We start from the raw sequence: 14,494 nt of genomic DNA, 5'->3' as shown, positions 1-14,494 counted from the left end.
TCATAGCACGAAAACAAAACTGCATGGTGTTAATATTCTTAAAGGTTCAATAATAAAAACATTTTCCACATTGGGCCATCATATTCTGAGCGGCGAAACTGAAACACTATCTTCTGACTTCTGTTTTCTTAAAATTGTCAATTCTCTTTCTGTCATTATCTGTCCTGTGTGCGTATTTACCGTAACACACAAACACACTACACACTTCATTATGAGCAAACATGTTTTGCCCCTCCTTGAAACATTCTTGCGTCCGCCCTTGATGTTCCCTCTCCTCAATCACTGCCACTGAGTTGTGACATCCGATCCTTGTCCTCTCCTTCCAGCCAGTAGGTGCACATCATACCTTTTCCCTGTCAAACAATAAGTTCCAACAATTAAAGGATCCACACTGTCACTGATTACCCCAAGTAGTTCAATACAAGTTTGTATGTCAATATTATATATTCCGTGAAACCGTCCTCTGCCGCTGATAAAGCTGGTCTGACCCACGACACTATCTAACGACCTCCGGTAGTAGGGATGTATAGTAGGTGGTTACAGGTGCGTCTTAACAATGCCAGAAGTAACTACTGAATACTCCCCGAAGTGGTCAGACTAAGCCCGCAGCTAAAAGCTGATGGGGAATGGCAGGTGTGTGACACATATAGCCACAAGAGACAATCACCTGTCGCGGTCGGAGAGACAAGGACTGGGATGTGGAAGTGGATAGCGAAAGTAGTTGAAAGATAGGAGTTTCCAGATCTGGAAGAAATGACATGGAATTCAAAGGAGAGAAAGGAAAGGGGGCAGTGGGATATATATACACAAACGTTCGGTGTATCGGCTCGTCCGGTGATTCGGCTCACTTGCTATTTTGCTTAAGTATGCTTAAGAAGTTGTCATGTTGACGGTGTTTTTAACAAATTCAATTCAATTGTCAATGGTTAATCATGTATCAGCATATTCATTATGAAGGGTGCAATTGAAACAAATATTAGAATTATCAATAAGTATATCAAAGTAAATCATTCACCTGCTTTCGTGTATATAAACGCGAAGTAGGTCAGCCTTATTGATATTAAGAATGTTAAAACCAGTCTAAAAACACCTTTCCCGCATTTTTAAAATTATAATAAACGGTATATTTTTTTCGGTTATTTTTATTTAAACTGAAAAGGAAAACACAGACAAATGCAAACAAAACGAAAATGTTACACCTTAATTGACAGTCATTCCAGTTCATTGTCATATGGTTGCAAGAAATAAAAGCGAAATAAGATCCACGTGTGTGCACAATCTACCCGAGAAAAATGAAATCCATGTAGGCATCTTAGCCATGCATGACAATGAACATGTATGCATCTGCAGTACTGTGCCACTCAAGAAAACAATTCCGAAACTGATCATGAGATGGGTCATGTGTGATCGTTCATTAACAATGTGTAGTGTATTTCAGACTATGCACTGATTCATTGGTGAGAGACACATTTTATTAAGTATTTCACAGTGTTCACATAGAAAATGGTCCCTGGATGCTTAAATGCGCTGATACACCGGACAGCACTGTATGTGTATATATATATATATATATATATATATTCAGTGACACATACGACAATATGGAGAGGTTCATGTGACAACTAGTTTGAGGGAGTACTCTCCCTTAATACCAACTTTCCAAACAAAACTAGGCGAACCACGATACTCAGGGGTAACTTCGGACAGACGTTTGTCACTAATCATTGATAGACTGATTTTTTCATCCTACACATTTAACCGAATGATCACTTCAAGAACCAGTCGAATAGTTTGCAATTAAAAAAAAAAATTGGAGTAAAATGGCTGGCTGAAGGTAGTTTAGACTTCAGAGCCGGTTTATCCTAGTAGCACATGTAGCACGTGTGTGGGGGGGGGGGGGGGGGGGGGGGGGTGATGTATACATTTATTTTCTCAATGTCATTGTTTCCCTCTCCTCGAGGGGATTGCAAAATATATATCCTGGGAAGGAGCACCCACTGGTTTGGGGTGCTACAGGCGACGCGGATCCTTAAACCGGCTCTGACTCCGGTTGTTTTACAACGATTTGTTTCAAACAAGCGAAAGCGAATTCGATTTATTAAATATTTACTGTTATTTAAAGGGACATTCCTGAGTTTGCTGCATTGTAAGATGTTTCCGACTGATAAAATATTTCTACGATTAAACTTACATATTAAATATATTTTCTTATTTAGAATATCAGTGTCTGTATATTCAATGTGTTTCTGGTCGTCTTAATATTTGTAAGAAGACCAGACTTTCAAATAATTTCGTACGTACGAAAAAAACATATTTTAAGAAATATACTAAAATTTAACCTAATACAAATATTAGAGTGATCAGAAACACGTTTAATATACAGCCACTAATATTTTATACAGAACAATATATTTGATATGTAATAAAAAATTTTTTTTAAAAGTATCTGTTAGTCGATAACATCTTAAAAATTGCAGCAAACTCAGGAATGTCCCTTTAATTAATTCACGTGTATGTTGATATTTACTATTATTTAATCAATTCACCTTGATGTTGATATTTACTATTATTTAATTAATTCACCTGTATGTTGATATTTACTATTATTTAATCAATTCACCTTGATGTTGATATTTAGTATTATTTAATTAATTCACATGTATGTTGATATTTACTATTATTTAATTAAATCACTTGTATGTTGATATTTACTCCTACTTAATTAGTTCACCTGTAAGATGATATTTACTCTTATTTGATTAATTCACCTTGATGTTGATATTTCCTCGCTCAACTATCTGGAATGTCTGGAAACTCTGTAACAACTCCATAGTGGTTGGACTGATGTGGATCTTCATTGCTGAAACAGGACACAAGGAAATGGATTTCAATTCAACAAAGCAATAGGATAATTATTTAACAATCAAAAACAAAAAATAAAAACAAGATGGCCCCCAACAACAAAAAAAACCCAAAACTACAAACAAAGAAACATTACAAAATACAATATATATAAAAATATAATTTCAAATGTCCCAACATTTACAGGAAAATAACGTAATGCTGAAAAACAAAACAAACGAGCAGGCTTCCGTTTCCATAAAGTGAACCCGTTGGGCTATTTCTACCTCCAGCCAGTGCTCCACAACTGGTGTAACTGTGCCGTGGTATGTACTATCTTGTCTGTGGGATGGTGCATACAAAATATCCCTTACTGCTACTCGAAAAAAGTAGCCCATGAAGTGGCAACAGCGGGTTTCCTCTCTCAATAGCAGTGTGGTCCTTAACCATAAGTCTGACGCCATATAACCGTAAATAAAATGTGTTGAGTGCGTCGTTAAATAAAACTGTTCCTTTCCTTTCCTTTCCACCAATATTACTTCTCTGCCATGTCAGTATTAGTGTTATTGATGTGTTTATCATCCACTACGCTCCCACCTACTGATGTCTGTCAGTTTGTGTAAACGTACCTTCTCCCGTGGATTCCATTCTGGAGCTGGTGTTCACTGTGTCCCCGAACAGACAGTATCTGGGCATCTTGAGACCCACAACTCCTGCACAGACCGCCCCTGAAAACCACAACACACTGTTATCGACATATGATGGCATCATATAGTCTACGTAAGAAACAGTTGCTATTGTGTCTGGACATTTTGAGACCCACAACTCCTGCACAGACCGCCCCTGAAAACCACAACACACAGTTATCGACACATGATGGCATCACACAGTCTATGTAAGAAACAGTTGCTATTGTGTCTGGGCATTTTGAGACCCACAACTCCTGCACAGACCGCCCCTGAGAACCACAACACAAAGTTATTGACACATGATGGCATCACACAGTCTATGTAAGAAACAGTTGCTATTGTGTCTGGACGTTTTGAGACCCACAACTCCTGCACAGACCACCCCTGAGAACCACAACACAAAGTTATTGACACATGAATGCCATACTCGGTGTCCGGGGAAAGAATCAATTACTACTGGACATTTATCTCGTTTAAAACAATGAAGATTGGATTTTTGAGGGCATAGAGATCCACCCTTTGATGATGACAGATCCATTTTTTCTAGTTCATGGGCTTAAACATAGGGTAAAGCCTAGTAGGTGAACAGATGAATACTTAAAGCTGACATACCCTACAATAGCGTTGCTGCACATTCCCGTAAACACACAATAGTTTTACGCCTTAACAATATCTCTTCCCTCCCTCTCTCCCTCTCTCTCTCTCTCTCTCTCTCTCTCTCTCTCTCTCCATTTATGCTGCCCGTCTCCCACTATCTGTATGTGTGTGTGTCTTTCACTCACTCTGTGTCTCTATTTTACTCTGTATATCCCCCCCCCCCCCCCCCCCCTCTCCTCTCCTCCCCTCTCTCTCTCTCTCTCTCTCTCTCTCTCTCTCTCTCTCTCTCTCTCTCTCTCTCTCTCTCTCTCTCTCTCTATATATCTCTATATCTCTCTGTCTCGCACTCCCCACACTCTTTTTCTTCAAATAGTAAAATATTAAAATGGATTGTGCTGTTGTTAACACACATATATTTTTTGTTTGTTTCTATCTCCTACGTAACAAGGCAATGGATAAGACGTACCTCTGAATTACAAGTGTTACCTGAATGCAGACCAATCCTCAACTTTACGGTCCTATCTAGCATGTGTTTGATTCGGAACTTCACGATCCCCTTCAACATCGTCAGTGACATACGGGCTATTTCTCTAGCGTGCTTGTTTCCGTTCCTAACCGGAAGTCCTGAAACCACCATATATGCATCGCCTATTGTTTCCACCTGGAAGAGAGAGAGAAAAAAAGGAATATTTCACTTTCATGCTTATATTCAGAAAATATCCAAGTACCTCTGCTTGAGATAGGATTTAACGGTTTGTGGTTAGTGGTCGTAATAAACCAAATAACGTCTGGCTGGGTCAAAGTTTGAGGTGCACCCAACTTTTGATAGAACAGTTAAAACCACAAGTCACTGGTGGTAAATGTTAGTGCGTTTGTTGTAAACAAAAAGTTTCATCTGAGCAAAAAATGTATGCAATTTTATTTAATCTAGTACCATTATGTCAAACAGGCTTGTGCTTGAAACAAAATACTCAAATGTTGTGCAGAACTAGGGTAGTTATAGACGCTACCCGTTATCTCTGAAATGAGCAGCTTACCTCCCCCCCCCCCCCTATTTTTGTGATTCTCTTTAAGGTTGAGGGGTGAAAGTATTTATATCTGTGGTGTTTATGTCATTTCATACGCTGTAGGTAGGGGTTTTAGCCACATATGTTAGTATTGTCGTCTTTGGTATTTGATTTTGTGGTTACACCCAAGTGAGATATAAGTTCGTGTATTGACCGTAAGCTTCCAAGCCCAGTTGTGCATGCGTTAAGTTTTGTATTTAGCTTCATTTGTCGCAAACTGGCCTAGATCCGTAACATGTGGCATATAAGTTTGCTCATGAATGTTCAACTCCGTACATGATAAAACTAAATAAATACCAATTAAAAATATAATAATTTAATATAAGCCACACCGAATACGTTTCTAGTAGGCGTTACAGTTAATTTCGTGGACTTTTCTAGATGTATTACCTTGTAAACGTCAAAATTGTCGATGACGCTGTCGAAACACGTGTAAAGGTCATTTAGAAGATTAACAACCTGGAACAACATTGAGAAACATTTGTAAGACAAAACGAATACCACTCAAATGCTTATTGCTGTACAAGACACAATTAAGGCTCCTTGTTTTACAGAAATTACAGAGATTAATTTTTTTAGAACACCTCATACCCTAACAAATACAAAACTATACACCACCCTTACACACACACACACACACACACGCGCGCGCGCGCGCGCGCACACACACCTCAAAATACCACAAATAAAACCAAAATCAACATAACAAAATTCGCCTCCAACATTAAAAAAGCGAAAACAATACAACCTATCGTATATAAATCAATTATGTCTGTTTGTCGTCAACTGTCTTTTCTATAACCGTTTTGTATGGTGTGTTCCCCCTTGACACCCAATATCTTAAGTTGGGGTGTCGTTAGAAATCACTAGTTGTATACAATCTACGTTTCTTCCCTGACACGTCTGACGGTACCTGGATAGGTGTTGACATGGCTGACAGCGCCGTGAAGCCGACGATGTCGCTGAAGTAGACGGTGACACACTCGAACCACTCGGGCTCTACGTGGCGGCCCTGCTTCAAACTCTCCGCTATACTCCTGTAGAGGACACGACAATTTACGGTTATATGGCGTCAGACATATGGTTAAGGACAACACAGATTTGGAGAGGAAATCCGCTGTCGCCACTTCATGGGCTACTCTTTCCGATTGGCAGCAAGGGATCTTTTATTTGCGCTTCCCACAGGCAAGATAGCACAAACCATGGCCTTTGTTGAAGCTGTTATGGATCACTGGTCGGTGCAAGTGGTTTACACCTACACACTGAGCCTTGCGGAGTACTCACTCAGGGTTTGGAGTCGGTATCTGGATTAAAAATCCCATGTCTCGACTGGGATCCGTACCCAGTACCTACCAGCCTATCGACCGATGGCCTAACCACGACGCCACCGAGGCCGGTATGTATAGAACACGACAATATTCACATGTGGAGAATACGGCAATATTCACATGTAGAGAATTCGTCAATATTCACATGTACAGAACACAACAATATTTGCATGTAGAGAACACGACAATATTCACATGTAGAGAATACGGCAATATTCACATGTAGAGAATACGGCAATATTCACATGTACAGAACACAACAATATTCGCATGTAGAGAACACGACAATATTCACATGTAGAGAAAACGACAATATTCACATGTAGAGAACACGACAATATCTACATGTAGAGAATACGTCAATATTCACATGTACAGAACACAACAATATTCACATGTAGAGAACACGACAATATTCACATGTAGAGAACACGACAATATTCACACAAAATGATGGAAACAAATTGCAGAATTCTGGCCTTTCGACTGAATTTTCAGCAATATTTTCAACATCAATGCGAATTATGAGTATACACGGATATTAGTATATCATTTATGGTGAGAATGCATAGGTAAAGTTTCATTCAGGAACAATGACATTAAATGCATGTAATGAGTTTTGCACATGGTATTTCCTAGTATACAATGCATATTAATAAAACATACCTGATATTAATAATAAAAAATGGTATTTGGACTAAATTCCAGCACAGCGTGTTGGTAAACAATGCATATGAAAAGTATAAACAGTAAACTGTGGAATAGATATGACAATGGGGAATAAAATGAATGCATTACAGTTTGTCAAGCAGCAGGTTCACAGTGCATGTGAAAACTCAAATACGAAAGAAAGGAAATATGTTGGCAAAATCTGGTACAGAAATTAAACTGTACGGGAAAAAAATTCGCTGGATTTATTTGTGGTAAATTGTATAGCATCCTAGGTCCCACACCGAATATCAACAGTCAGTGGATGCTTAATAAATAGAGAATAATACATGAGTGTCCGATAGATACCATTTATCTCACAACGAGTTGTTTTAAAATGTTGATATGGTTGATGTAACCACAGAATGAAAAGGTATGAATTAACTTTCCCAGGATGTATGTTTTGACAAATAGTACCTTGGTAGAATCTGGTAGAGGAGTTCCTCCGACTTCTTCTTCTCGTCGTAGAGTTCCTGGGTTTTGTCGTTGACGAGTTTCTCCAGGTTGTTGGCGTACAGCTCCATCCTCTTGAGGAGATTGTCCAGCAGGTTTCCTGATATCCCGTACTCGCTGAAAGAAACACACGAATATATATGTTTTATATTTTTAATGACTCTTCATCACATTTTAATTGGAAGGAAGGAATGTTGTATTTAACGACACATTCAACATATTTTATTTAGGGTTATATGACGTCGGACATATGGTTAAGGACAACATATATTGAGAGAGGAAACCCGCAGTTGCCACGTCAGGGGCTACTCGTTTCGATTAGCAGCAAGGAATATTTTATGTGCACCATCCTACAGACATGATAACACATACCACGACCTTTTATGCACCAGACGTGGTGCACTAGCTGGAGCGAGAAATATTTTTAGTGGCGGCTAGTAGACACCGTATCTAATATAAGATTGCATCGACATTTGGTACACATGCTACTAGTATGTTGTTGAGTTCACAAGGATAAATGCCCATCTGAGGACGGCTTGCTTGAAGTCGGTCTGGGTAAACAAAGAGACGCGTGTTGTTATGGCTATCTTTCCAACATTCAGAACGTGAAATGTTATCATGATCATTGACCACCCCATGCACACACATTACATCCAAAAGACGGACCAGGTGTTTCGGCAGTTTATCAGAATGCTAACCACGGGTCGTTATTATAGATCGTCCATTGAAGTTTCACCTTTTACTCGTCCTATATTCTGAGGATCTATTTGATCCACTGTTTATCAAACGGCTAACCACGGGTCGCTATTATAGATCGTCCATTGAAGTTTCACCTTTTACTCGTCCTATATTCTGAGGATCTATTTGATCCACTGTTTATCAAAGGCTAACCACGGGTCGTTATTATAGATCGTCCATTGAAGTTTCACCTTTTACTCGTCCTATATTCTGAGGATCTATTTGATCCACTGTTTATCAAAAGGCTAACCACGGGTCGTTACTATTTATCGTTCGGTATGGTTTTACCTTTTACCAGTCCTATATTTGAGGGTCACATTGCTCCTCTATTATCAAAATTCTAATCATTATATTCGTTACTATAATGTACTTTAACCTTTACCTGGCCTGTGTTTTGATGATCATTTTGATTGAGTGGAACGTGGGTCTATCTAGGGGTTGCTCCGTCCAGCATCTCTTCATGAGGTTCGCTAATCCCTCCTCCTTCCGCGGAATGTCAATCGCAGGACGCAGAGGCGTGGACGAGCCGAACTTCAGTCTTTCCAACACGGCTGGGGACACAAACAACGTCATCAATATAATTAAGAGTATACTACATGGATATCGTTGTTAAAAAAACAACCACCCCAAAGCCCCACCCCCACCCCCCAAATACCCCCCCCCCCCCCCCAAAAAAAAAAAAACCCTTATGTAACGAGCAAAAAATTGGGGGCAAACGAGACAACCTGCTGCTGACTGTGGGGTTCATGGAGGTGGTAAAACTTACGATTTGAATTCAAGGAGCATAAGGAATCTGAACGCAGAAGAAGAAGAAGAAAAAGAACAAGAAAACAACAATGTGTTATATAAATGGTAGGAAACTGATACAAATGTTGCATTCATTTTCTTACATATCCTTAAAAAAACAGGGTCACAGAACAATCAATGTCGCACATCCTTATATTAATATATTATATGGCGCAGGTGCCGGTATAAACAAGTTGCGGGTCATCTCGTACACTGGTAGATAAGAATAGACAGTAGTGTTACTATAAAGTGTACTAGCTGGTGACCTGCCATGGCATCAGCCAATAACAGTACAGAGTCTGGACAAGGTACGCTTATCTGAACCACAAAATGATCATAGGCATAGAAAACTGCTTTCATCTGATCTAGCTGGTGGGGATTTGTCTTCATAGCTAAGCCGGCAGAACGTTAAACTCTCACACAGAGAATCCGTTCGAATCCTCTCAATGGATGAAGATTTTACTCATAATAGTCCAGTGTTCAACGAATTAAGCTAAGACGGACACCTCTACTAGCTACTGCCAGTAGAAACATATCATACCAACACTCTACATATATAATATTAATAATGATGATGATGATGATGATAATGTTTACGATGGTGATGATTTTAATTACAGCATGCCTACAACAATCACACTAATTGTAATACAAAATATCAGAAGCCAAATCCTGCTTCTATACTAATGGAAGTCTGTTATTCGCTGTTTTTGTCTTCTTTTCTCTATTACGAAATGACAAAAATATAATCACTTATATTGATATCTAAGGTCAATATTCTAAAACGAAGATCCAAGACCTTTCAAAGAATTTAGTGATATTAGATCAAAAGTAATTAAGATGGTCTATCGTAAAAGCTTAGGTATTAAATATGCGGGAGATTACTGTTTAAACTATATATACGAGGCCCGTCCGTGGATGTGTAAAATATATTTTCTGGCAAAGAAACATTTCAAATTTACTTCCCAGAATGCAGGAAAATGCATCTCCTGCATTCTAGATTTAAAAATATTTCGGGGGATAATGCCCCCGGACCCCGCTAGCAACTCCGGCCCCTTGTGCCGTCGATTATGCAACCCCCCCCCCCCCCCCCAAATTTCTGCGTACGGGCCTTTGTTTATACAAGTAAATATATCAATACACACATTAATATATATTGTAGACATGTAACAGTTACGAATTTTGTTGTTGTTTAACGACACCACTAGAGCACATTGATTTATTAATCATCGGCTACTGAATGTCAAACATTTGGCAATTTTGACATAGTTTTAGAGAGGAAACCCGCTACGTTTTTTTCCGTTAGTAACTAGGTATCTTTTATATGCACCATCCAACAAACAGTATAGCATATACTACGGCCTTTGATACCAGTCATGGTCCACTGGTTGGGACGAGAAATAGTCCAATTGGCCCACCGATGGGGATCGATCCTAGACCGACAGTGCATCAAGTGACCGCTTTACCACCAGGCTACGTCCCGCCCCGTAACAGCTAAATACCTAGACGTTAAAATACACCAGGCACGGTGTCTTTGCCACACTCGCTAGATCTAGATCCAGACCTAGACCATGACCCAGACCCAGACCCAGACCCAGACCTAGACTCAGATCCAGCTTCGGTGTGTGTTGGGCTTTATACCGTTTAACGTCATCGTTGCTGTCTCTGAGGCGAATGGCGCCTCGCGCGTCACGATTTCCTGGACGATGATTCCAAAACTGTACACGTCTCCCTCCCGAGTTCCCAGGTTGATGTTGCTAGATCGCAGCAGTTCCGGGGCCTTCCACAGACACGCTGTAAAAAAAGAGTTCTCAATTCATTAATATGACAAGCAACAGTAGCAATGGTTCGTCGTAAATATTACATTCTGTCACAGTGTTTTCACTGGGTAGGTGCACCCCACTTGCACCGACCTGTGATCCATAACTGGTTCAACAAAGGCCATGGTTTGTGCTATCCTGCCTGTGGGAAGCACAAATAAAATATCCCTTGCTGCTAATCGGAAAGAGTAGCCCATGTAGTGGCGACAGTGGGTTTCCTCTCAAAATCTGTGTGGTCCTTAACCATATGTCTGACGCCATATCACCGTAAATAAAATGTGTTGAGTGCGTCGTTAAATAAAACATTTCTTTTACATATTACAAAATACTTATAGAAAAACATAGCTATATCTGAATAATGAGATAGCTAACAAAATTTGGCAGAACATTTGTATATTGACCATCTATTCTATATAGCTTGTTTTAACATGGCGCGGCTCCGAGTCTCGATAGTCTAGCACCATTTTGCCTTAATCAGCCATGATGCCCTAACATTAAACAAACCGGTTTCTTTTTCAATCAAGAGTTAGAAAGATGTCTTTATAAAACACTTAAAAAATGTATTATTAATTAATTACATATGTCTGCTATATAGTTTGCCATTCATTTATTAAAGCAAGCACATTAATTATATTCATGTTTATTATTAAAATAATACAAATGCCCAAATATTCTGCCATGTCATGCCACATTTGTAGGCAAAAGCACCGTGATAGTCACTTAACATATTTATATAATCGAATAGGAAAACATCAGATGTAAATACCTAGAAATTAATTAAGCAAAACAAAGATTCCAGGAACATTAACAAACATGGTCATTCAGCAACATTAAAAAAAAAAACCCGATATTTTGTAAAGTCAAACACTTTTCTTCTTTCCTTATCACCTATGCGGGTGGTTTTTTTGGACAGAGTATAGATAGATAGATAGATAGATAGATAAATTGTAAGTTTTCCTTTTGTTGTTTAAATGAATAACAGAAGTCACAAGTTGGTAATGTAGGTTCGTACTTTTCTTTCCAACATTAAACATTGTTAATACAGTCAATATACAGGTCTCAGTTATTGACTGAACGATACACTGATCCCCAATATAGTTAACATTGTTAATACAATTAATATACAGGTCTCAGTTATTGGGTGAACGATACACTGATCTCCCGATATAGTTAACATTGTTAATACAGTTAATATACAGGTCTCAGTTATTGGGTGAACGATACACTGATCTCCCAATATAGTTAACATTGTTAATACAGTTAATATACAGGTCTCAGTTATTGGCTGAACGATACACTGATCTCCCGATATAGTTAACATTGCGACTAAAACCTCAAGGGAACGAACATCAGAACGAGAGAGAGAGAGAGAGAGAGAGAGAGAGAGAGAGAGAGAGAGAGAGAGAGAGAGAGAGAGAGAGAGAGAGAGAGAGAGAGAGAGAGAGAGAGAGAGAGAGAGAATGAGATATTGTATATATATTTGAAAATCTCACATTGTTTATATTCCTGGGAAGTTTCGTCCACTATCATCTGACTGTATATTGAAGGAAGTCCGAAATCTGAGATCTTCACCGAAAATCTGTTGTCTATCAGACAGACGGCGCTGGTCAGTCTGCCATGGTGGTGTACAGCACTCGAGTGAAGGTAGTACATGCCCTGTGTGTAAATAGAACTACATACATACAGATAGATAGAGCGACAGACAGAAAAAGAGAGACAGAGAGATAGATGGAGTTAGCTAGTCGACCATGGTGGTGTACAGAACTCGTTTGAGTGTAATACATGTCCTGTGTGTTTAAGTAGAAATACTGACATACAGATAGACCTATAGAGAGACAGAGACATAGAGGCAAACATAGACAGTGAGAGAGATATAGAGACGGATGGCGCTAGTGAGTCGCCCATGGTGGTGTACAGCACTCTAGTGAATGTTAAACATGCCCAGAGTATATAAATAGAAATACAGACATACAGATGCATATAGAGACAGAGAGACAACGAGAGACAGAGATACAGACGGCTTTAGTTAGTCGAACATGGTGGTGTACAGCACTCGAGTAAGACATGCCCTGTGTGAATAGGCAGAAATACAGGCATACAGAGAGAGAGAGAGAGAGAGAGAGAGAGAGAGAGAGAGAGAGAGAGAGAGAGAGAGAGAGAGACAGAGAGACAGACGGCTTTAGTTAGTCGAACATGGTGGTGTACAGCACTCGAGTAAGACATGCCCTGTGTGTATAGGCAGAAATACAGGCATACAGAGAGAGAGAGAGAGAGAGAGAGAGAGAGAGAGAGAGAGAGAGAGAGAGAGACAGAGAGAGACAGAGAGACAGACGGCTTTAGTTAGTCGAACATGGTGGTGTACAGCACTCGAGTAAGACATGCCCTGTGTGTATAGGTAGAAATACAGGCATACAGAGAGAGAGAGAGAGAGAGACAGAGAGAGAGAGAGAGACAGAGAGAGAGAGACAGAGAGACAGACGGCTTCAGTTAGTCGAACATGGTGGTGTACAGCACTCGAGTAAGACATGCCCTGTGTGTATAGGCAGAAATACAGGCATACAGAGAGAGAGAGAGAGAGAGAGAGAGAGAGAGAGAGAGAGAGAGAGAGAGAGAGAGAGAGAGAGAGAGAGAGAGAGAGAGAGAGAGAACGAGAGACAGAGATACAGACGGCTTTAGTTAGTCGAACATGATGGTGTGCAGCACTCGAGTAAGACATGCCCTGTGTGTATAGGCAGAAATACAGGCATACAGAGAGAGAGAGAGAGAGAGAGAGAGAGAGAGAGAGAGAGAGAGAGAGAGAGAGAGAGAGAGAGAGAGAGAGAGAGAGAGACGGAGCTAGTGAATCTAGCATCGTAGTGTACGGCACCCAAGTGACGGTTATACGTGTCCTGTGTATACAGATAAATATAGAGTCAGACATACATACAGACAGACACACAACGATATAGACAGAGATACAGGCAGACGGCACTATTTAGTCTACCATGGTGGTGTGCCGCACTCGAGTGAATGTAAGACATGACCTGTGTGTAAATAGAAATACAGACACGCCGTCAGGGACATACATACAGACAGACACACAATAGACAGATAGACAAACATATCTGTTGTTAGTTAAATTTTAACGTGATGATGATAAACACAGATACAATCAAGGAAACAAGAAAAACAGTAATGGACAAGGTTGTGTCCAAAATAAGTTGAATGTTCAATGTTTCGTTTTGAAATAGATGTATCTAAAGTGGAATTAAAAACAAAACTATGCTTTAATTGTGTAGGTTGTGTTTGTTTGTTGGTGGGTTTTTTTTGTGGGTTTTTGTTTTGTTATATATTGTTTCGTTTTCTGTTTGTTGCGTTTTATTTCCTTTTTGGTGTGTGTGAGGGGTGGGGTGGGGGGGGGGGGGGTGGGGGGTATTGTTCTTTTCGTGTTTTTGTTCATGTTATTTCTATTTTTGTGTGGCTTTTAG

The 14,494-nt window shown here is 39.6% G+C and overlaps 1 protein-coding gene across 1 annotated transcript in view; it reads right to left on the bottom strand.

The window, feature by feature from the left end:
* Nucleotides 1–275: 275 nt before the first annotated feature.
* The window catches only part of LOC121377205 (atrial natriuretic peptide receptor 1-like), a 47,395-nt gene continuing 33,176 nt past the window's right edge, over nt 276–14,494 (bottom strand). Inside the window, exons 13-23 of the mRNA XM_041505113.1 lie at nt 12,521–12,683; nt 10,849–11,001; nt 9,826–9,832; nt 8,804–9,013; nt 7,648–7,800; nt 6,108–6,231; nt 5,585–5,653; nt 4,614–4,788; nt 3,471–3,569; nt 2,769–2,860; nt 276–353 (exon numbers count right to left, since the gene is read on the bottom strand). Of these exons, the coding sequence (XP_041361047.1) occupies nt 276–353; nt 2,769–2,860; nt 3,471–3,569; nt 4,614–4,788; nt 5,585–5,653; nt 6,108–6,231; nt 7,648–7,800; nt 8,804–9,013; nt 9,826–9,832; nt 10,849–11,001; nt 12,521–12,683 (1,323 nt within the window). The remainder of the gene's footprint in view (nt 354–2,768; nt 2,861–3,470; nt 3,570–4,613; nt 4,789–5,584; nt 5,654–6,107; nt 6,232–7,647; nt 7,801–8,803; nt 9,014–9,825; nt 9,833–10,848; nt 11,002–12,520; nt 12,684–14,494) is intronic.

The sequence above is a fragment of the Gigantopelta aegis genome, chromosome 7, assembly GCF_016097555.1.
Source record: "Gigantopelta aegis isolate Gae_Host chromosome 7, Gae_host_genome, whole genome shotgun sequence".
Classification (NCBI taxonomy): domain Eukaryota; kingdom Metazoa; phylum Mollusca; class Gastropoda; order Neomphalida; family Peltospiridae; genus Gigantopelta; species Gigantopelta aegis.
Note: the sequence above shows the minus strand (reverse complement) of the source record. Positions and strands in the feature narration are given on the sequence as shown.